The sequence below is a fragment of the Strix uralensis genome, chromosome 17 (genome assembly GCF_047716275.1).
Source record: "Strix uralensis isolate ZFMK-TIS-50842 chromosome 17, bStrUra1, whole genome shotgun sequence".
Classification (NCBI taxonomy): domain Eukaryota; kingdom Metazoa; phylum Chordata; class Aves; order Strigiformes; family Strigidae; genus Strix; species Strix uralensis.
Genome location: NC_133988.1, coordinates 2670247 through 2689983, shown reverse-complemented (window position 1 = coordinate 2689983; position 19737 = coordinate 2670247). Strand labels below are relative to the sequence as shown.

At 55.3% G+C, this 19737-nt stretch overlaps 1 protein-coding gene across 1 annotated transcript in view; it reads left to right on the top strand.

Moving 5' to 3' along the window:
* The window catches only part of OSBP2 (oxysterol binding protein 2), a 129320-nt gene that overhangs the window by 98357 nt on the left and 11226 nt on the right, over positions 1–19737 (top strand). The window contains 5 exon segments of the mRNA XM_074887534.1: positions 13100–13298; positions 14925–15042; positions 15744–15810; positions 16210–16377; positions 19489–19734. Coding sequence (XP_074743635.1) covers positions 13100–13298; positions 14925–15042; positions 15744–15810; positions 16210–16377; positions 19489–19734 — 798 coding nt within the window.

Below are 19737 nucleotides of genomic sequence, written 5' to 3'. Positions count from 1 at the left end.
GATTATATCACGCCTGTGGGTGCTCAGACCTCGTGCGTGTCCATGGAGCCTCTGTGCCAGCCGGGGGCTTTCGGCTGGTGCTCCTGCAGACAACTTACATTATCCTCACTGTGCTTTGGGGCTTCTCACCTCTTCTCGTCCTCCTCATGGTGCTCATCTGACCCTCAGGAGGCTTCAGACTCTGTCCTGGGGCTCCCCTTGAAGCCTTGTGCAGGAAGATGGGGAACATGACTGTCACTAGCACCCGAGGATGCCTCTTGCAGCTCTGCCCTCCTGTTTTTTTGGCTGAGAGCAGTAGCTTTTCTATTGCAGCTTCAGAGGAGAGTTTTGAGCGTTTCTGCCCGGGTAGCTGCTGGATCAGCAGGGCTGCATGTTGGTGGGTTTAGCACGTCGGAGACAGGGATTGCGCTGTCAGCAACGCCTGATGTTAATCAGCAGCTCTGCTGAACCATGAGACAGCCCAGCCGGGCATTGCTTCTGATGTCAAACGTGGTGCTGTAACCAGGTGAGCCCTGCTCATACCTCGTGTGGTCTTCAGGCAGCTGCCATGTGCCTTTGCCTGGTGGTTATGGGCACCTTGGGGCAGGCTGGGGACACGGGGAGGGCAAACACTAAAGCATCGCTGGGTAGATCCCTTCTGGGGTTCTGCCCCTGATATCACAAGGGTTGTGTTTGCTTCTTGCCCGGGCTGATGCACCGAGATGCTTCTCTCCGGCTCTTTCCTCCAGTATCTGTCGAAAGAGAAGGCACTGAAATGGCAGCACTGCCCTCCCATGGATTTACCCAGGAAGAAGTTATGGCACGGGGCGATGAGGGGGATAGAGGGGTGCTGCTGCCAGACACACTGCTAACAGCAGCCGCTGCTCCTGCAGCACCTCTCCTGCAGCAGAGCGGTTTGCAAAGGCGTTGCACGAGGCTGAAACTGGCTACAAACTGAAGCAGCTTCCTCCAGATCCCAGGGTTAGAGCTGCCCGCGGGCAGTGGCAGCTGCTCGCTGCCACTGCAGCTGCCCGCCGTGCGGTTGGGGGCAGATGCTCTTCCAGCCTGGAGTTCGCTCCATTGGGCAGAGGAGAAGAGAAGAAGCCAACAAGAGTCTTGTTAAATCTCGCTTTGTGAGAGCTGTTTGCAGGACGGAGCACTCTGAGCACACCGCAGCCAGGATCAGGCCTCCAGGTGCACTAAAAGTGAAGACTGGCTGCTCTGGTGGTGTTGGCTCTTCTGCTTTGCAGACTGCTGTGAGGCTCCCCGCGCTGCTGCGGTGGCTTTTGGTGGTTTGGGTAAGTGAAGAGGAAGGACGGAACTGCAGCAGCTGCCTGGAGGTGCCTCCCCATGGGGGAAGAGTTGATGCTGGGAGCTTCCCAGGGAGGTGATTTTTGGCCCACGTGACAGTGGAGATGCCCCGCTGCTGGCTGGGCAGGTAGGAGCATCAAAAGGAAGAGCCAAATACACGAGTGTTGCTGAAGGAGAGCAGCAAAACCCTGCAAGGGCATGATTCTGGACTGGCCACTGCAGCAGGAGGTCCCAGCATGAAGTCTCAGCTCCCCATGTATTTTCTGTACTGGTCCCAGCATGTCCTCAGCACACTGCAGTGCCCCGACAAACCCTCTGGCACAGCCAGTGGATGCTGCCATGAGCTGCTCGGCCGGGTTCGGGGTGGAAGGGAGCAGTACTGCCGGCATGCCAGAGCACCCAGCAAATGCCTTAGTTGCTTTTCCACCGGAGAGCAATGCTTTGAAAACCAGACCCTGTGTCTTTCCCAGGCCACGGTGCCCGGCTGTCATCGCTTTGGCCTGTAACCCCTGGGCAGGGTTGGCTTATTCTGCTTCTCAGAGCCGTAACGTTTCCTTTTATCGTGCTGAGAACGCAGTGATGACGGATTTGGTAGCCTGTGTAAAGGCTGCGTGGGTACAGGATTAGAGCCTGTTAACACAGCCGGGCGGGCGGATTTGCCACTGTTTCACACTAATCCTCTCTTTATTGCATGGGGTGGATTACATGTCTGTAACGGCACTTGCTGCAGGCAGAGTCTGGCTGTTGTGCCAGCGCCGGCCCCAGACTGCCTCTGCTGCTTTGGACCTGGGGTGAGGTCCTCTTGGAGGAGCCACCCCCTGGGCAAGGTGTGTGTGGTTGGTTAAGCAGTGCTGAGCCTGCCTCATGGTGGGGAACACTGGTGTCTTCGTGGCATTTAGGCAGATGGCCCAAAATAACATGATAAGGTCATAATCCAAGGAGGTTGTGGATGCTCCATCCCTGGAAGTGTTCAGAGCCAGGTTGGATGGAGCCTTGAGCAACCTGATCTAGTGGGAGGTGTCCCTGCCATAGCAGGGGGGTTGGGACTGGATGATCTTTAAGGTCCCTTCTGACCCAAACCCTTCTGTGATTCTGTGATTCTAAATAAAACTCCCAGAGACCCAACCATGAGACCAGATCTGACTCTCACCCAAGCGTAGATGTCTCCGTCTTGGATGTCTCTATTTGACTCTCAAGAAATCCACAGAGAAAAACAGGCACTGGGGTATTAGGTGCCACCTGGAATGGGGCCATCAGTGGTTTTGGGAGCACCTTGGGTGAATGGTGGGGATCTTGCTGAGATGCTGACATTGGCAGCGTGCAGTGAGTGCTGCAGGTCACCCAGAGCCGGGCTGGAGCCCGCTCTGCTCTGGTGCCATCCGTTGGGATGCTAATAAGATTTTCCATGTCTGGGCATTTCTGTAGTCTGGATGTAAAGCTCCTTCCAATGTAACACTTAGAAGTGTGGGAAAAAAAAAGCCATAGGGAGTGGATGATTTTCGGTGTTGAACTCACACCTACTGTCCCTCACAGGTTTTTATGCAATGCCACCTTGTTTTTTCGTGGTGTCGTGACCTGGCGAGGCTCAGCACCTTCTTTTCAGGCTCTCCTCTTGACAGCAGCCCTGCCCCAGGGAGAAGCAGCTCTTGATGTGTCTGCATCCTCCTGCTTCAGACAGCCAGGATGCTCGTGAGCCGGCTGAGGGTCACTCCAAGGATCTGGGACAGATTTGTCATTATTCAAGCAGTCTGTGTTGATCTGGATGTTTCCATGCGCTGCTGCTTCTGCTGTCATGGCAGATGACTACACTCAAACCCACGTCTCGTTGTGATCCGACTGTTCCTGTGAGATGATTTGAGATTCAAGCCGGCTCCATCCTTGTATTTTCCCTTTTGCTTTTTTCTCAGAGTATTTTGGTGGGGGGGAAGGACAAATTAACCCTCTCTCGGTGCAAACGCTCTGTGTATCTCACCGCTCTGAATCCAAACGACTCATTTTTATGCTGTGCCATGCGCCTGGAGCGCTGACATGGTGTGAATGTGTTCAGAGCTAAAAAGAGGATCAGAAATTGTCCTTCCCTTGGGGGGCTGTTTCGCAGTAATCAGCAGCGCAGATGTGTCCCAGGGTTTTGATGACTCCCAGGAAGGAAGGGAGCACTTATCTCTGAGGCACCAGACGCATGCAAAACGGCAAGGCGCTCTTTCCCCTGATGAATGAAGTGACGGCTCTTGCTGTATAATTCACTGCTGAAAAAGAGATGATTGAATGCATCTGGCAGTTGTCTTCTCTCATGTCACTCCTGGGTGATGAAGTGGTCCTTGTCCCATGGGGGCAAAGGAAGGGTCTGGTTGAGGAGCAGGAGATGTCGCTCCCAGAACAGCGGGTGCTTTTCCTGGTAGGTTTTTTTCCTCCCCAAAGGTTGGATTTGCAGGGCTGTTCCTCTGGGATGCTCAGGGCAAGTGGGACTGCAGGTTTGAGTGTGTTCCCTTGGCATCCATCAGCATTGCGTTGGAGGTGGTGAAACACTCAGCCTTGCTAGGAATTTCCAAGAGCTTGTCATCCCCCGTGGTTCAGACCCTGGCAGAAATCCGGCATACCTCGATGTGATCGTTTACACTTTCAAGCTAATTAACCTCATCTCTTAGTTCCTTGTCTCTGATTTTGACTGTTTGCTCCCGTTGAGGAACCAGGAGCACTGCAGCTCTGCAGAGATGCCTGCAGGCGTGTGACACCACCACCTTGGCAGGATGCGGGTGACCTCGGGTGATCGTTTTCAGCTGCATAAATAATCCGTAGGCTGTTAATGACATTCCTATTAGCTTGCAACAAGCTGTGAAATCTGGTATGTTTGCCGTGAAAAATGTGTGAAAGTGCTAAATTTGCCCATCGTGGCAGTGAGTGCTGGGCCAGGGGACAAACCACAGAGCTGGTGGCACCAGTCTCACCTCCTATTCCCCAGCAGGGTCTTGATGGCAGCTTGCCTCTTCTTCTATGGGAATCTGCAGGAGCCTTGGTGGTGTTTTTCTGTGAAAACATGCTCTTTTGGCAACCTTGGCTGTAATTCCTTGTCTTGATGGTGATTTACAGCTCCACCATCCAACACTGGGTTAGCACCTGCTATAACAACTTGTTCCAGCTACAGAGAAGAGGAGAAGCCACCTCTGTCCCACCTGGTTGCAGGTTATGCTGGGCTTCCCTGTGACCTTGCAGCTGTACTGCAGATGGATGGAGCTTGCTTTTATCTTTAGCTGCTGGTGATCTGCCAGAATTGGAAGACAACGAGGGGTAAACACAGGCTGGGACACTCAGGGGTGACCAAGCAGCCCTGCCCCTTAGCCAAGCGCTTCATCTTAACTATTTTCAAACAAGCTTGAGCTGCTGCTCTCTAACCCTGTCTCTGTGCTGTGATGATGCAGAGAAGTGGTACGGCCTCTGGGCTACAACACTGGTGGTTGGACTTTGGGACTCCATCCAGCTCTGGCCCTGTGGCAAATTGTGCCACGTCCTGTTTCCCGCCAGCTCCTCTGTATGCGGGGAGGCAGCAGCTGGGGTGCTGGAGGATTAAAGCCTGTCTCCCGGTGGGGTGGGATGCTGCGTGAGGATGGGCAGAGCATCCTCTGCCAGTCCCTCTCCTGCTTGCTGGAGGGTTGGTCCTGGGGGGACCTTTAAGGAGGGCAGTGGTTCACGTTTGTGCAGGCAGGGTGGGATGGGAGGGAGAAATTGCCTTTTTCTCTAGGAGGCACTGAAAGCAGCTGCCTGCTCCCGTGATGAACCCCACTCCGGGGGGGTTAGTGATGGTTCCCTGAAACCCTGCGTGCACAGCACCGCCATGCCCTGGCTGGGCTGGGGCTAGGAGCAGCCCTGTTGTGCGGGACTGGAGCCAATGTTGGTGCTGCCCCAACCCCACGTGCAGCCAGGCAGTGCTGAAACGCAGCAGCTGCATCGTGACAGTGACCGCTCGGGGGGGACATGGATGTATGGGCTGTGCCTTGGTCTTCCTCGTGCTGCAGAGAAGCTGTGGGGTGGGCAAACTCTGCAGATGATGATGGCAATATCTACGTGAAGGCTGTGTCTTCAGATGTGTGTAGCCTCACACCCCAGCCATATGGGTCACTGGGGAATCGCTTTTCTTTAGCTTTTACCCTGCAAACTGGGGGCTGCGCTCTCCTTTGCGGTCTGTTCATCAAGGACCCTCTTGCCCGCTGACCTTTGCGAGGATGGCCCACGTCCCTGCGCCAGTGTAACGTGGATTTGTGGCTGTGTCTTCCTTACAGCCCAGATCAAGTTCAGCTGTAACTAAATTTAGCCGCTGCTCTGTAAGGCTTTTATAAGCTGGATTTCAAGGTGTTGCTCCTGCTCGGCATCTGCAATTGTTTTCACCTTTGAAGAGGGGGATTAATGAAATGAATGAGCGATGACCTGGGATGCTGGAGTTTCATCCGGGTTCATGTCCCCTGCCCTCACCTTAATCTGTGCCAGGACTGGTCTGAGGCAGCCGCTTGCGTTCCTCCACTGTCCCCGGCGGGAGGTCGCTGGCAGGGGCGATCCCTTTGCTCCTCGGCTGCCCGCAGAGGGAGGATCGCTGCCGCCGAAAACGGCTGCCTGCCTTTATCCCGGGTGGTTTGCAAAATCTGTTGCTGTTGGGGACAACATGACACAATCCACCGACTGAGGTGGGAAGTGGTGATGCGTGTGAGTGGTGAAGCAGAAGGGCTAGACTCCCCCCGGGTGCTCCCAGCCCCTGTTTGAGGTAAGTTGGGTGCTGGGGGGACAGCGGGCAGCTCCTGGGCCCTTTGGCTTCTGGCTTCCCCTGAAACAGGAGAAGGCAGGGGGATGATGAGGGGGAGCAGCCTGTGGGCACCTTCAGCCCAAATCTTGAGCGTCGGTTGAGCTGCTGCAACAGGGTCTGTGGCACAGGAGGGGAGTGGAGCCAGGATTCATCCCAGCACAGTGCAGAGCACTGAGCCAAACCTGCCTGAGGTCAGGCCTCAGCAGAGTAGGGGCACGAAGGGATTTATCTCCTCCCCTGGGTCAGAGCTTGTCCTGGAACCTTGTCACGCCGTCTCCTGCTGCAGCCGCTCCTCCTTGGCTGCCCCAGCGGGTCGAGGTGCTGCAGCACCGCTCTTGGTGCTGCTTTGGGCATGGCTGGAGCATGGGTGGGGGTCCCAGGGCACTGCTGGTGTGCTTGGGGCACTGACAGCAGGGTCCCTGTGTGTCCCTGTGCACAGCATCTCCCACCCGTCATCTCCTGCGAGGAAGGGACACGTTATGCTGCACCTTTGCCTCTTCTGTCTGGGCTGGATCCTTCCCTGAGAAGAGACAGACCCTTGGGATTGGGGTCTCTTGGGAGTCTCCTGGCTCTCGGTGCCCTCCGCGGGGCCCCTGTCACTGGGGATGGTCCCCTGTGATGCTGGTGCCATGTTGGGGCTTCCCAGCAGCTGCATTTCAAAAAGGTTTTGCAGTGGCTGAGCTTTAGGGCGACTCATGGAGAGATGGGAAGCTGCTCCCCGTTTTGCTTGCACCCTGAACCAAAGCAGCGTGGTGACTGTTGGAAATCCGGCATCCGCTGGGTCCCTGCAGCAGCAGCAGTGCCTGAGCCTCCTGTGCTGCTCTGTGGAGAGTGGATTTACAGTCCTTGCTTGCAAACATTCAAGAAAACCAGTCGGAGGGTGGTGGGGACATCCCTCTTTGCGATTACTCACTCTCCCTTGCCAGGATGCCCATGGTGCCAAGCAGACGCCTGCTAACAGTGCATGGCAGCTGACACTGAAGAGCCCAAGGGTTAAATCCTGCCCTGGGCTTTGCACAGGTGTCTCCCAGCCCCGCTGCATTAATGGGGACTTCTCAGGACACCCTCAGATCCCCAGCTACCTGCCAGCGCGTGGCTGGTGCAAGCTGGGTGCTGCCGTTCGGGGTGTAAGAAGCAATGACAGCCTGACTTGTTTTTGCAGAGGAGCAATCAGGAATTGGGGTGCTGGGTGATGCACCTGCAAAAGCCCCATCCCAGGGACCACAGAGCCTGACTGGTTTCAGGAAATCCTAGAGCAGGTATTTCGTGTGCCTCTTGTGCTGCTGGGAGCACACTGGTGTCACCTGCGGGCCTGATCCTGAGGAACCAGCCATGGGGAGCTGCACATCCTGCGCTGGGGTTGCTGGTGGGAGGATCTGGGCTTTGAAGCAGCAGCTCTGGGGCTTCTCCTGTCACCAGTCCTGGTTTCTGCTGCGGCTGTGTGTGTGGGAAGGCGTGCAGAGAGCATCCCACCATCGTGCCACCTCCTGCTCCGGCTGTTGCACTCGGTGGACGTCGCTCTTCCTTCCTCCCTTCCTTGCACAGCCACTTGCTGCTCAGGACCTCACCATCATCTCCCAAACCCTCACCTCGCAGGACATCCCCCTTCCCAACCCTGTCTGCCACTTGCCTTCACTCTGCTGTCCTCCAGGACCATTTTCCTGGCCAAATTTTCTTGCTCCGCAGTGGCAGCACCTGGGAGCTCGCAGTGCTCAGCCAGCGGAAGAAATCATCTGGGTGATGGACGTCACCAAGAGCGGTGGCGAAGCTGTCCCAGCCCAGAGCAGAAGACCCAGCTGACTGCTCCTGGAGGAGCCTCATAAACGGTTTCCTTCTGGATTTGTTTCCTCCAGGAGCGATGGGCTGGCCTTGCTGCTGTGTCCCCTCGCACTGAACAGCAGCACCACGCTGGCATGCCAGCTCCGGCGCGGCGCGTCCAGGGGCTCCATCCTGCGTCCCGAGGGGACAGAGACGGCATGTGGCGAGGGGTTTCACTGGAAGAGGAAGAGGTGTCCAAGGGGAAGGTGCAGCTCTCTGGGCTTTTGCAGCTGTAACCAGACGTAGGTCACGTCGTGGCCTTCAGTGGAAGGCAGCAACCAGCGGCGTTCTAATTGCTGCTGCTGACAGCGGGGGGGGACATGGCCTCGGAGGATCACAGAATGACAGAATCATCAAGGTTGGAAAAGACCTTGAAGATCCTCCAGTCCAACCATTAACCTCACACTGACCGTTCCCAGCTCCACCAGATCCCTCAGCGCTGGGTCAACGCGACTCTTCAACCCCTCCAGGGATGGGGACTCCCCCCCTGCCCTGGGCAGCCCATTCCAACGCCCAACAACCCCTTCTGCAAAGAAATACTTCCTAAGAGCCAGTCTAAAAGGATGTCAGACTGCAGCTGTGTTTGGTGCTCCTGTTTCTTTATCTTGGGGAAGGGTCATCACGGTGCTCAAGCTGGCACTCTGTGAGCAAATCCTGTAACGCAATGGCTGCTGGTCTTGGTTTGTCATTGGCAAGGGTGGGGATGGCCAAAAGAGCCTTGGCCAGGGGGGTGTTGGTTTGAGCTGCTGAAGGGGTTGGGGGGCTCCTGCTGGGCGGTGAGCTGAGACCATGCCAGCGGCCATGGGGGTTGGGGAGGGCAACCAAGCCCGAGGTAAGGGCTGGGATTCATTTCCCTTCGATACCGACCTCCCTGGGGGAGATGCTCGTGTCTGAGCTACTTGCCCCCAGCTCCCTGCAGCCCTGCGGAACTTGTGAGCTGCTCTGCACTTGGGGGTTTGGGGTGTGTTTTGGCTCAGGAATGAGCTCTGTCAACAGAGACAACGGTGGAAAAATACACCCTGAGCCCCACTCAGGGCTACTCCCCCCTCCAGTGAGCATCCTTGTGAAACTCTGTGCTGTCGAGCTGTAGGAGGTATAAAACCAAATTAATAAGTTTAATTTGCTTGGCTGCTGCTGCCAGCTGGGGAGCTGGGCTCGGGGGATCTTTCTTGCAGGATGTTATCCTGTTGCCATGCTTGGCTTCGCTTCTCTTCCAGCCAGCAAACGTGATGAGTCTGGGTTGATCTGGATGCTTTGGGAGTGTGACAGTTTGGGTCGGGCCACAGGCAGGGCGCTTGTGCCAGTGTCTGAATTACAGAAGAAGAGGGTGCAGAAAGGTGGCCTGACAGTCTTCTGAAAACAGGGAATAAACCCTGTACGTACCCCAGCTGGCCCATAAATCCATATGGACACAAGTTGTGGGGTGCTGCCAGGAACAGGCATCGTCCCAACTTGCTGCGTGGAGGTACCGCTGCCTCCGGCGGGGTCTGGGGTTGGTCATCTTCCCAAAACATCCTCATGCTCAGTGGAGAAAGTCTGCAACACCAACGGCCGCTTCTCCGTCACTTGGAATTTTTTTTTCTATGGCTGTAAATGAAGCCCGTTGGTGCAGGTTTCCCTTTGGGATGCAGCGTGGATCCTCCGTGGAGCTCGGCAGCCTTGGGATGGGAGGACCCGAGGTTTTTTCTGTTGTGATTTTTATTTCGGATGGTGATTCCTGTGGCTGATGAAGTGATTTCTCCTCTGCATCCCACGGCTCCCAGCTGCCTGGTGACGTGCTGGAGGGCTGCCTTCATGTGGCTCCTCTGTAATTACCTCCTTTTCCCCTAATTTACCATTATACCTTACAAACTGTGTGTAATTGTAGTACGATAATTACAGGTGATTTCCTAGTGTATCGTTTTAAAGTGCTCAACCCCTTGAGCTGGGGACAGACAGCAATTTCCATCCTCAGTGCTAGTGAGCTGTGCCAAAATGGGTATTTCTGTGCCCACTGTGTGCGGGCTGCCTGTGGAGAGGAACCTTTGGAGCAGATAATGAGCTTTACCAGGCCCAGAAGGTCACGGCCGCTATCTCATTACTTGCCCTTGTGGTTTCATCCTCTTATCGCAATGCATCAGTGTAAAAAATGAAGCCAGTGTGCCAGCTTGGGGCGTGGGTTAGTTTTGACTGGCAGGAGGCTTCAGCTTGAAGCTGGGTATGAAGGCATCAGGGCAGAGTCTGCCCGTGGGTGGCTGCCAGTGGGACTTCTTGGGGTGAGGAAAGGAGCTGAGTTGTTTCCAGAGAATGAGGTGAAAACACGGTGCAAAGCACCCTGAAAATGTGCTGTCCTGTCTTGCATCTCCCCGTGCCCATCCACGCAGCCCTGCGGGGTCTGTGGCTCGCATGAGGAGGAGGAGCTGGGTGGTCCCCCTCGGGCTGGGGGGATGTAGGATGGGAGCACAGCCCGGAATTTGGGGGGACAGGACCCTGACACCTCCCTGCTTGCAATCAGAGAACCGCGTTGCTCCAAGCTTGCAGGAGCTACGTTGCCCATGGTGGTGCTGAGGATGTGCAAAGGGCTCTGCCCCTCTCCTTTCCCGAGGCCGTTTCCACGTGCTCTCCTGGCCAACGATACAGCCTTAATGCCGTTGCAGTGTGGTGCTCGCAGGGGAATGTTTATTGAGCTCGGGCAGGTAGGGATCTCCATCGCTGTGACAGCAGTGCTGAGTTGCTTCTTAGAGTCGCTGATGGCCACAAATAGAAATCCAGAGGCTGAGAAGCTGATGCCGTAGGACAAGCCAATGTTAAGAGCCTGCAAACACTTTTTGGCTGAATAATTTTTGCCTAGCAAAGCTGCATGTGATTGTGTCTCGTTAGAGAGCCTTGATGATGCTGAAGACTGATGTATGTTGGAGCTCACCCTTGGGACACTTGCATATACCCGTCTGCACTGGAAAAAATAGCTGGTTTGCAAGAGCATGCTCTGTGGGTTTAAATTCCCCCCGGCCAGTTTGGTGCTGGGACTGATCCTGCAGAAACCTGCCTGTAGACGGAGCTCTGTGCAGTGAGAGCAGGCAGGAGCAGCAGGGCTGGAGGTTACACAAACGTAGGATCGGGTCCTTGCATGCTGCAGGTGTCGGGGAGCAGGAGAGAGCAGAGATGAATACAAAGCAAAACATCTATTTTAATATGATGGGTTACACTGGTTTTTTTTTCCAAAGAACAGACTCTATATCGGTAACAGCCCTATGTACCGTGGCAGCCCCAAACTCGTTGTGTTTGTCCTTCATTTATCTGATCTGAGTTTGGTTCCTGCCTCTTTCTGTGACCAGGGGACTCCTCGGGGTGAGGCTGGCGATGGTGGTGAGCTCCCAGTGGATGTGACAGTGTTCAGGACATCACCAAAAGCCCGTGTGCCCACCCCCTGCATTTTTCTGCCTTATCATGGGATATTCATTCCCTCTGCTTCATGCTTCTTCACCTGAAATATGAAAACCTGATGCTTTCCTGGTGATTTGTTTCCAATGTTATTAAAGGAAAAACTTCTTTCCCTGGATGGGACTCAAATCCTGCACCTATCCAGAAGGAGAGGTCTGATGTATCAGAGCTTTTCTTGGACAAATCCTGGTAAAATCAAGCCAGGTCATGGAAGCTGAAGCCCTGAGCCTGTTGCTTGACCAGGAGATACCTCGATATTCAGGTGCCACCTGCAGCCCAAATTTAGAGTAACCTCCCAAGAACTGGATAAATCACATGTGAAATCCAAGTAGATGGAAACATAGACAATAACCGGGTCCTGGGGATGGTTAGAAGTCTGTTAGACATTCAGAACTCTCTGGTTTTAGTCCTTTTGAATAGTTCTGAGTTTTTCAGGCCAGCATTTACCCCAAGAGGACCTCCCTTGGTACAGCAATGAGTTGGAGCTAGCTGAAGCACAAGCACAGTTAATTTGCCTGCAAGTTGCCAGTCTGTCACCGAACTCCTATAGAATTTCCATAAAAATCATATTTCCTACTTTTATACGTAAGAAGCAGTTTAGTGTGTCCCAACTTGCAGAGATTTAGGGGAGGGAGGAGGAGGTGCAGCCCTGCTTCTGTGGTCAGCTTCATGTAGGGTTGATCACAAAGAAAGAGGCAAGGTCGAAGGGATTCAGTGTTTCAGTCAAATGTAAAAAAATAACCTAAAAATAGAGATCTGAGAGCTGTCTCTCTTGTCAGACAATAGAAAGGCGGCTCACAAGAGCTGGCAGCATCCCATCCGGGAGCAGATGTCCTGCACCCAGAAACCTCCCGCTTGGCATCGGGTGCGCCCAGGGGTGGGCGATGCTGAGAGGGTCTCGGGGCGGCTGCGGCGGTGGTTGCTGCCCCCAAGGGGGTCTCCTGGCAGCCCAGGTCATGGCGTCCCTGCTGTCTGCTGCCTGGTGGCACAGGACAGGGACGCTGGGCATTCTGTGAGGCATTGCCTAGTGCATCCCGTGAGTGCTCCTTCCCTCGGGCCGAGTGTGTCTGCCTGTGTCCCTGCGGCTGGCAGGTCCTGTTCCTCGGAAAAGAGCCCATCATGAAGAGGAGAGGAGAGGAGAGGGCTTCTGGCCATGGTGACTGTGTTGGGGGTAGGCCAGGCCCTTTGCTGTCTGCTGTGGCTCTGAGGAGGAGCTGGGCATCTTCCCTCTCTGCCTTCTTGGAGCAAAGGGCTCACTGGCTCCTGGCTTGAGCATCCTCTCCTGTCTGTGGCTGTCACCCCGGGGACTGTCACCCTGGGGACTATTGTTCTGTCCAGCTTCTCCTGATCTGCAGGATGGGGATGGAGGTGGCTGCTGGGGATCTCAGGGAATCTGCGAAGGGCTGGGCTTGACCGAGGTTTGTCTGAGCCCAGCCTGGGCTCCTGGGGACCAGCGACACAATCAGGGACAGGAACAGGCTCCTGCGGGAGATGGGACATCATGAAGGCTTTGTGGTCCCAAGGGAGTTGTCCATGTTGCAGCCATCTCCTCGGAGGTGGTTTAGGTTTGGATGGTTGGAATTGAACTGGTTTTACCCCCAGTATGGGGGATCGCAAAAAGCTCTGGGATTGCATTTCATAAAACCAGGGTCCTGGGACGGGAGGAAGGGGAGTGGTGGGGAGTCAGGTCTGGAGCCACCCCGTGCCAGTGGTGGCTCTGTGACGAGCTCCTGGGCTGTGGGGGCCGTGCCAGGTGCTGACGTGTCCCTTCCTCCTTTCCAGGCCTGCCGGGATTTCCTGGACTTAGCCGAAACTCACAGCCGAAAATGGCAACGGGCGCTGCAGTATGAGCGGGAGCAGCGGATCCGGCTGGAGGAGACCATCGAGCAGTTAGCCAAGCAGCACAACAGCTTGGAGCGAGCCTGCCGCGGAGCCCCCGGCCTCTCCGCCAGCAGCACCGGCATCACCAGCACCGCCAAGGGTGAGCCCGGCGGGCCGGGCGGGTCTGGGGGCAGAGCCCTGCAGGAAGCCCGGGATGGTTGGGGGCTCTCTGCTTGGTGGGAAGGATGCACAAGGCAGTGACCTGTATGCCCGTGATTTTTTTTTTTAATGGATCCCATTACACCATAATTGTCCCCAAGATATGGATGCAGGAGAGGGCTGTGCCCCCAGCTTGCTCACGTTATTCCAGGCTATTTTGGAAGCCTTAACCCTCACTGGTGGACACATCTCTGGCTGCTGGAGGGCAGCTGCAGTGCTTGGAGGAAGCCCAGGGTCCCCTGGCACTGCCGAGTTCCCGGCTGCGTGGAGTGGTGGTGTCACAGCCGGGGCTCATCTGCTGCTCGCAAGAGTTACTGGGCAATAAAATCTTAACAGCTTTGCATATTCGTGCCAAATCTCCTTCCCTGCGAGATGTATTAGTTACAGTCTGGTAGCCCAAAACTCCAAATAGTGCCTTGTCTTATTTTTAAAGGATATATAGACTCAAGGGAGAGAATAGCAGCTGTTGCGGGGGATGATGGCAGTGCTAGATGCTGCCCTTGTTCTTGTATGGCCTCAAGGAAGTGGCCTCAAGTTGCAGCAGGGGAGGTTTGAATTGGATATTAGGAAAAATTTCTTCACCAAAAAGGTTGTCAAGTGTTGGAACAGGCTGCCCAGGGAAGTGGTTGAGTCACCCTTCCTGGAGGTATGTAAAAGACATGTAGCTGTGGTGCTCAGGGCCATGGTGGACTTGGCAGTGCTAGGTTAACTAGGTTAACGATTGAACTTGATGATCTTAAGGGTCTTTTCCAACTTAAATGATTCTGTGATTGTGTGGCACAGCTGGGGAGGGCAGGGGGGAGATCGCTGTAGGGACAGGTGTAAATCCACCTCGGCCCCATCTGCTCCTTTGTAGGAGTGTGGGAACGATGCAGGGAAGGAGGTTGCTGAACCCTGCCAGGAAGCCGAGCCAGCGGCTGAGCCGGACGGGCCGCTGTGGTGAGGTGGCTGGAGCCTGGGTGGCTGTTCTGGTCCCTGCACGTGGCATCGCCGTGCAGCGCAGCAGGGGCAGGAGCAGGGCTGCTACACCAGGTCTCAAAAGTCACTGCAGTTAATGTCTGCTCCCGGCTTCGTAGTGATCCCTCCCACCGCAGCAGAGAAGAGAAGTGTTTATGAGTGCAGGGCTGGAAAACCCAAGGGCTGGGAAATCTCTGAGCATCACCTGAAACACCTGACTTTTTTTTCTGCTTTAATCCAAACCGGATTTCCCGGCAGACAGGGCGGTGCTGGAGCGGCAGTCGCCTTAGGCACGGTTGGGCGGGCGAGTCACGCGTGTCTTCTGGCTCAGGCAGCCCGGTGGCATTTTTGGAGGTGGTCCCCAGCATGGCAGGGAAGCCTTGTGTGCCTGGGCTGGGGAGCAGGACGCACGCTGCCAGGGCGTATCCTTGCTTTTAGGAGCTGGAAGTCGGTACGGCATCCTCTTGTGGAATGGGATGGAGAGGAGGGGGACAAGCTGTAAAGGGAGCCAGCGCTGGAGGGGACACAGTGGGAGGAGGGTGGGCTCTGGGGACAGGCTCGGAAAGGGGACCAGCAGCACCTGAGCATCTCAAACCCTTTGTGCCGGCAGGGAGTGTGCAGTCTGCAAAAGGAGAGGCCAGTGATGAAGATGAAGAGACAGAGTATTTTGATGCCATGGAGGATGCACCAGCTTTTATCACTGTAACCGCAGACCCCAAGCACCACAGGTACGAGCCTCCTCCCCAGGGCCACGCGTTGCACAGTGCAACCTGACAAAACCTGTTCTGAGTGCAGGAAGAGCAGGGGAGACAGTTTGTCTGGCGTTGTGCTTGGGCTTGAGGGCAGCATCCTCTCCCGCGGGGCTACTCTGCGTGCACATCCCCCAGCAAACGAGCTGCCTCTGCCCAGGGCTCTGTACTGCGCCCGTCTGCTCTTGTGTTCCTGGAGTGAACGAGGCTGCGGATGGCCCCAGCTGTAACGAAGCAGGTGAGGAAGGGCAGGCGTCAGGCCCATGCTGCGGGAAAGCTGAGTCTTCTGCCCCAGCAGCTGGTGTGAGCTCGTGGAGGGAGATCCTTCAGAGCACTGGGCAGAAGCAGGGAGTACCTTGCCTTCGTCTGCCTTGACCTGCTCTTACACCTCCCTGGGCGTCCCTCTGGGCTGGAGGCACCTGTGGTCTGAACCATGGTCACTCCACCACCCTCTCTGGCAAAAGCAGAGGCTCTGTGCCCCCAGGCTGGGGCATGCCGTGCTGAGCACCCCCCCAGCACCTGTGCGTGGCCTCCATCACCCTGTTGCCTTCCCAGCAGCATGCTGGGGTGGTGCAGGGCAAAGCTCTGGGTGATGGTGACTGTGTTCCACCAGCCTTGGCCCTTCTCCCCCCTCCTCTACCCTTTCTAGTGTTTACCAACTGGTACTTTCTTCCCCACAGGCGTTCGGGCAGTAACCTGAGTGGGGCCAGCGAGGGCCACCCCGAGGACTGGAACCTGGAGGACAGTGTGAGTTGGCCGGGCAGAGTGGAAGGGGGAGTCACGGTGGGATGAAGCTTGGGGAGAGGAGTGGGAGAGGAGCAGGTTGTTGGAGGGACTCTCCACTGGGGCGCCTCCAGCGTGGAGCAGAGTTGGTTGCTCTGTGAGCCACGGGCTGGGGACAGATGTCAGCAGTCTTCCAGCAGCCCCCCAAGCACCCTCCTGAGGGAAGCAGGAAAGTGTTGGGGGGCAGTTGTGCCGTTGTTTCCCCCATGCCCTGGAGAACAGGCTTCCAGCGATGCTCCCCAGCACAAGTGCACACAATGTCTCCTGAGCTGTGTGGTTGCTGCTCCCGGGAGCTGCCAGGTCTGGTTGAGTCATACCGGGTAGGTCCAGCTTAGACCTGGGTTTCTTCTATTGCTTCCGCAGGTCTTTGAAAGCTCAAATCAAAGCAGCTACAATGAGTCCACTTGCAAAGATCTCCTGCCGAAGAAAAGGAGGCGGACTCGCATCCCCGACAAACCCAACTACAGCCTTAACCTCTGGAGCATCATGAAAAACTGCATCGGCAAAGAGCTGTCCAAGATCCCCATGCCCGTACGTGAGCGTGGCCCAGGCGCCCAGGGCCGGCGGGGCGGGCGCTGCCGTGGTGCCAGTGTTGAGGGTTTGGTTTGGGCACGGCTCTTGGCTCTTTTCTGTGCAGAGGAGTTGGATTACGGCTCCGGGTGGTCCTGCCGGGTGCCGTGGCAGCACAGCAGCCCCGAGCGGGACAGGAGCGTGTCACCAGCTGCCAACCCTGTCCTGCGGGGCTTTTGCACTGGCAGAGCCTGCTGAAACCACCTTGCTCTTCTCCCCAGCCCTGCTCTGCTGCACCAGTGTGTCCTTGCTGCTCAGCTCTGCTGACTCTAAGCTCTAAGTTTTTCCCTGAAATTTATTTGCCCCTTGAAATCATCCGTCTGCTGCCAGAGAGCCAGCACAGCCTGAAAGGTGAAGCAGCCAGGCAGGAGGAGGCTGTTCTCAGCAGCATAGAGCTGCTAACTGCTTTGTGGTAAATGGCTCTGATGTTGTGGCTGTTACATTAGGGACTATTTGGGATCAGCTCTTTCTTTGGGACTGATCCGTTCTCCTGTGCCAGCTGTGGAGAGCCCTGGCAGCTTGCTGACATGAGTTCCAGGGCGAGCTGGAGCAGAGGGGACATTGCCCATTTGCCCAAGCAAATCCAACTGTTGCAGAGGCAAGGAGGGAACCAGGACACCTTGAATCCCTGAGGATTCAAGTGTTCCACCCAGAGCCTAGAAGAGGCCTTATGGCTGATCATGCAGTTTGTGTCCCGGGGACACGATGCTTGGGGAGCAGCCCCGCCTGCACCAACAGCACGGCAGGGCTGTGTTTTACCCCAGGGACAAAAAGTACCTTTATTTTCCTTGCAAAGAGCAGCCTTTTAGTGAAGGAGATGTTGTGGGGACAATGTACAGCACTGCTGGGTGCTGTGGGTTTGCTTCTTGGGGCGAAGGCTTCCTGCGGATGGTCAGGAGAGGGTTTGCTGGCAGGGGTCTGTCTGGAGGAACCCCCCTCACAGGGGGTAAGCAGGATGTGCATTTAATTCCTGAAGATAAATAACCCTGTGCCTCATATACCCAGACGAAATGCTGCCCACACCAGAGCTCCCCCAAAACTATAGCCATTTTTTTCAGAGCAAACCATCACTTCCCAGGCTGCTGGTTCTCTAGCAGGTCTTCAGCCCAGTAAGTGGCGTGGATGGGACTGGGTGACACTGTAAGGAGGCCATTTTCCCAAAAACCATGAAGTCCTGGCAAGCTTGGAGAAGCTGTAAAGCAGCTGGGGGTGATTGGGGGTTATTGTGGTGCTGACTCGAGCCCAGCAAAGTGTGAACTGTAGCCCTGGAGCTGTATTCAGGGTCCTTCCTTTGCTGGGTAAAGGGGAAAGAGCATGTTACAGGGGCTTGGATGCTGAACTGATTGTATTTTGTCTCTTCTTAAAACAGTGGCTGATACTCTCTGAGAAAGAAAGATGAGTTTGTCTCTTCTTTGTGCTATTTTCAGCTGAGATATACAGCCCAGCACCGTCCGTTAGCATTTCTGCAGCAACATCAATATCAGATAAAGGCATGATGGATACAGAAATAAGCTCAGGATGTGAAATACCAGCAGCTGCTGGTGCCTGGAGAGAGGAAATTTATACCTTCCCTATCAATCAAATCATTCCGGGAGCTGCTAAAGCCGAGTTCAAACCTGAGAGCGGTTCTGCTCACGCAGCAGCCCCCCGGTGCTGGCTCAGGGGATGTAATTACTCCTTCCCTCCCTGGGGCAAGCAGATCTGGTTTCCCAGCACTGCTGTTTCTGTAAACTGTTCAACAGAGCTATGGGCTGTAAAGAAGGGGCTCAGCCCCGTGGCAGCCACTCGCTGTCAGCTCCTCTCTCTGGATATCTGTACAGATACAGAGGCAGGGAGATGCTTTGCACCCCCCAAGCTCAGCCGCACGTGGCATTTCTTTGGAAGATTCACCCCAAGAACAAGCAGCCCGTGGTAAGGTAACAGGGGGCAATTTACTCTCAACAGCCATTGAAATTCTCTCTCCATAGTGCAGGAGGAGCCGGCAGCTCTGTGAATCGAGACGGAGCTGCCACGTGAGGGCTTCCAAGCTGCCGCTGCGGTGAGCGGAGCGAAGGAGGAGGAGAAGGAAGCGGAGCAGCCAGCTCGGGGAGGGCTGTTTGCAAGGGTGGTTAATTATAGTCCAACCCATCAGTGAGCCTGCTGTGCGCACTGAGTGATGGGAGTTTCTCCTTCCATGCGCTTCACCCGATCCTTGGCAAATTAAGAGCATTTCTGAGACCTTCCCAGGGACAGGAGGGATTGAAAAACATCTCCACGCAGACAGCGCACTCCTTAATTTTTCTGCTGAATGAACAAATCTGCAGCATTGAAAAGGAAGAAAACAGCTTTAGGGATTTTGCATTTCGGGTGGGTTTATCTTCCTTCCTACATGGAAGGGTTTTGCTTTGCCGTTGCCCGAGCGGTGCTGGTGGAGAGGATGCAGCTGCTGGCTTTGTTCTCGTGCTTCCTGCATCTCTCCTGAGAGTTGTCTCAAGCCGGCAGTGATTTGCTTTTTTTGTGTGGATGTGATGCTGCCCTTTCTACATAGCTCTTTCCTTCTCGGGTGCTGTAAGATCCCTGCTGCTTACAGGCTAAATCCCCAAGTGGAGCAATCTGGAGTTTGTTTCCTTCAGTATGAAACATGTAACTTGGCTTATAGAATTGGTTCTCCCATCCTTCAACCACTTGCTTCTTCTAAAATACATTTCTTTGTTCTGAACTGAAAGTAAAAAGTGAATTTCACATGGTTTCGAGGCAGAAGACCTTTTGAGACAAAGTATCTCCATCCTTCAGTTATTGTGTCATGCTCTCGTGGTACAGTTCAGGAGCAGAGCACATATTTCTTGCCTTTATTTAAATGTTTGCGTGGTGCTGCAGAGGCAGCGTGTGCCCTGCGGGGCTGCTGCTTTGGTTTGGCACTTTCCATCCACCCGGGATCCCTGGCTCTTGGAGCACATTGCACCGTGCTCGGAGAGCCAAACGTGTGGGCTGCTGGTGGTGAGCAGGGCACAGTGCTGGGGGAAAAAGACAAAGGGTGAAGTGCCCGGCTTGGCATCTCCCCTGCTTTGCTAACCCTTACTTGTTCCCCTCCAGGTAAACTTCAACGAGCCACTCTCCATGCTGCAGAGGCTGACGGAGGACCTGGAGTACCACGAGTTGCTGGACAAAGCAGTCAAGTGCGAGAGCTCCACGGAGCAGATGTGCTTCGTCGCTGCGTTTTCGGTGTCTTCCTACTCCACAACTGTCCACCGCACCGCAAAGCCATTCAACCCGCTCCTGGGGGAAACCTATGAGCTCGACCGGCTGGAGGAGTTTGGTTTCCGTTCCCTGTGCGAGCAGGTG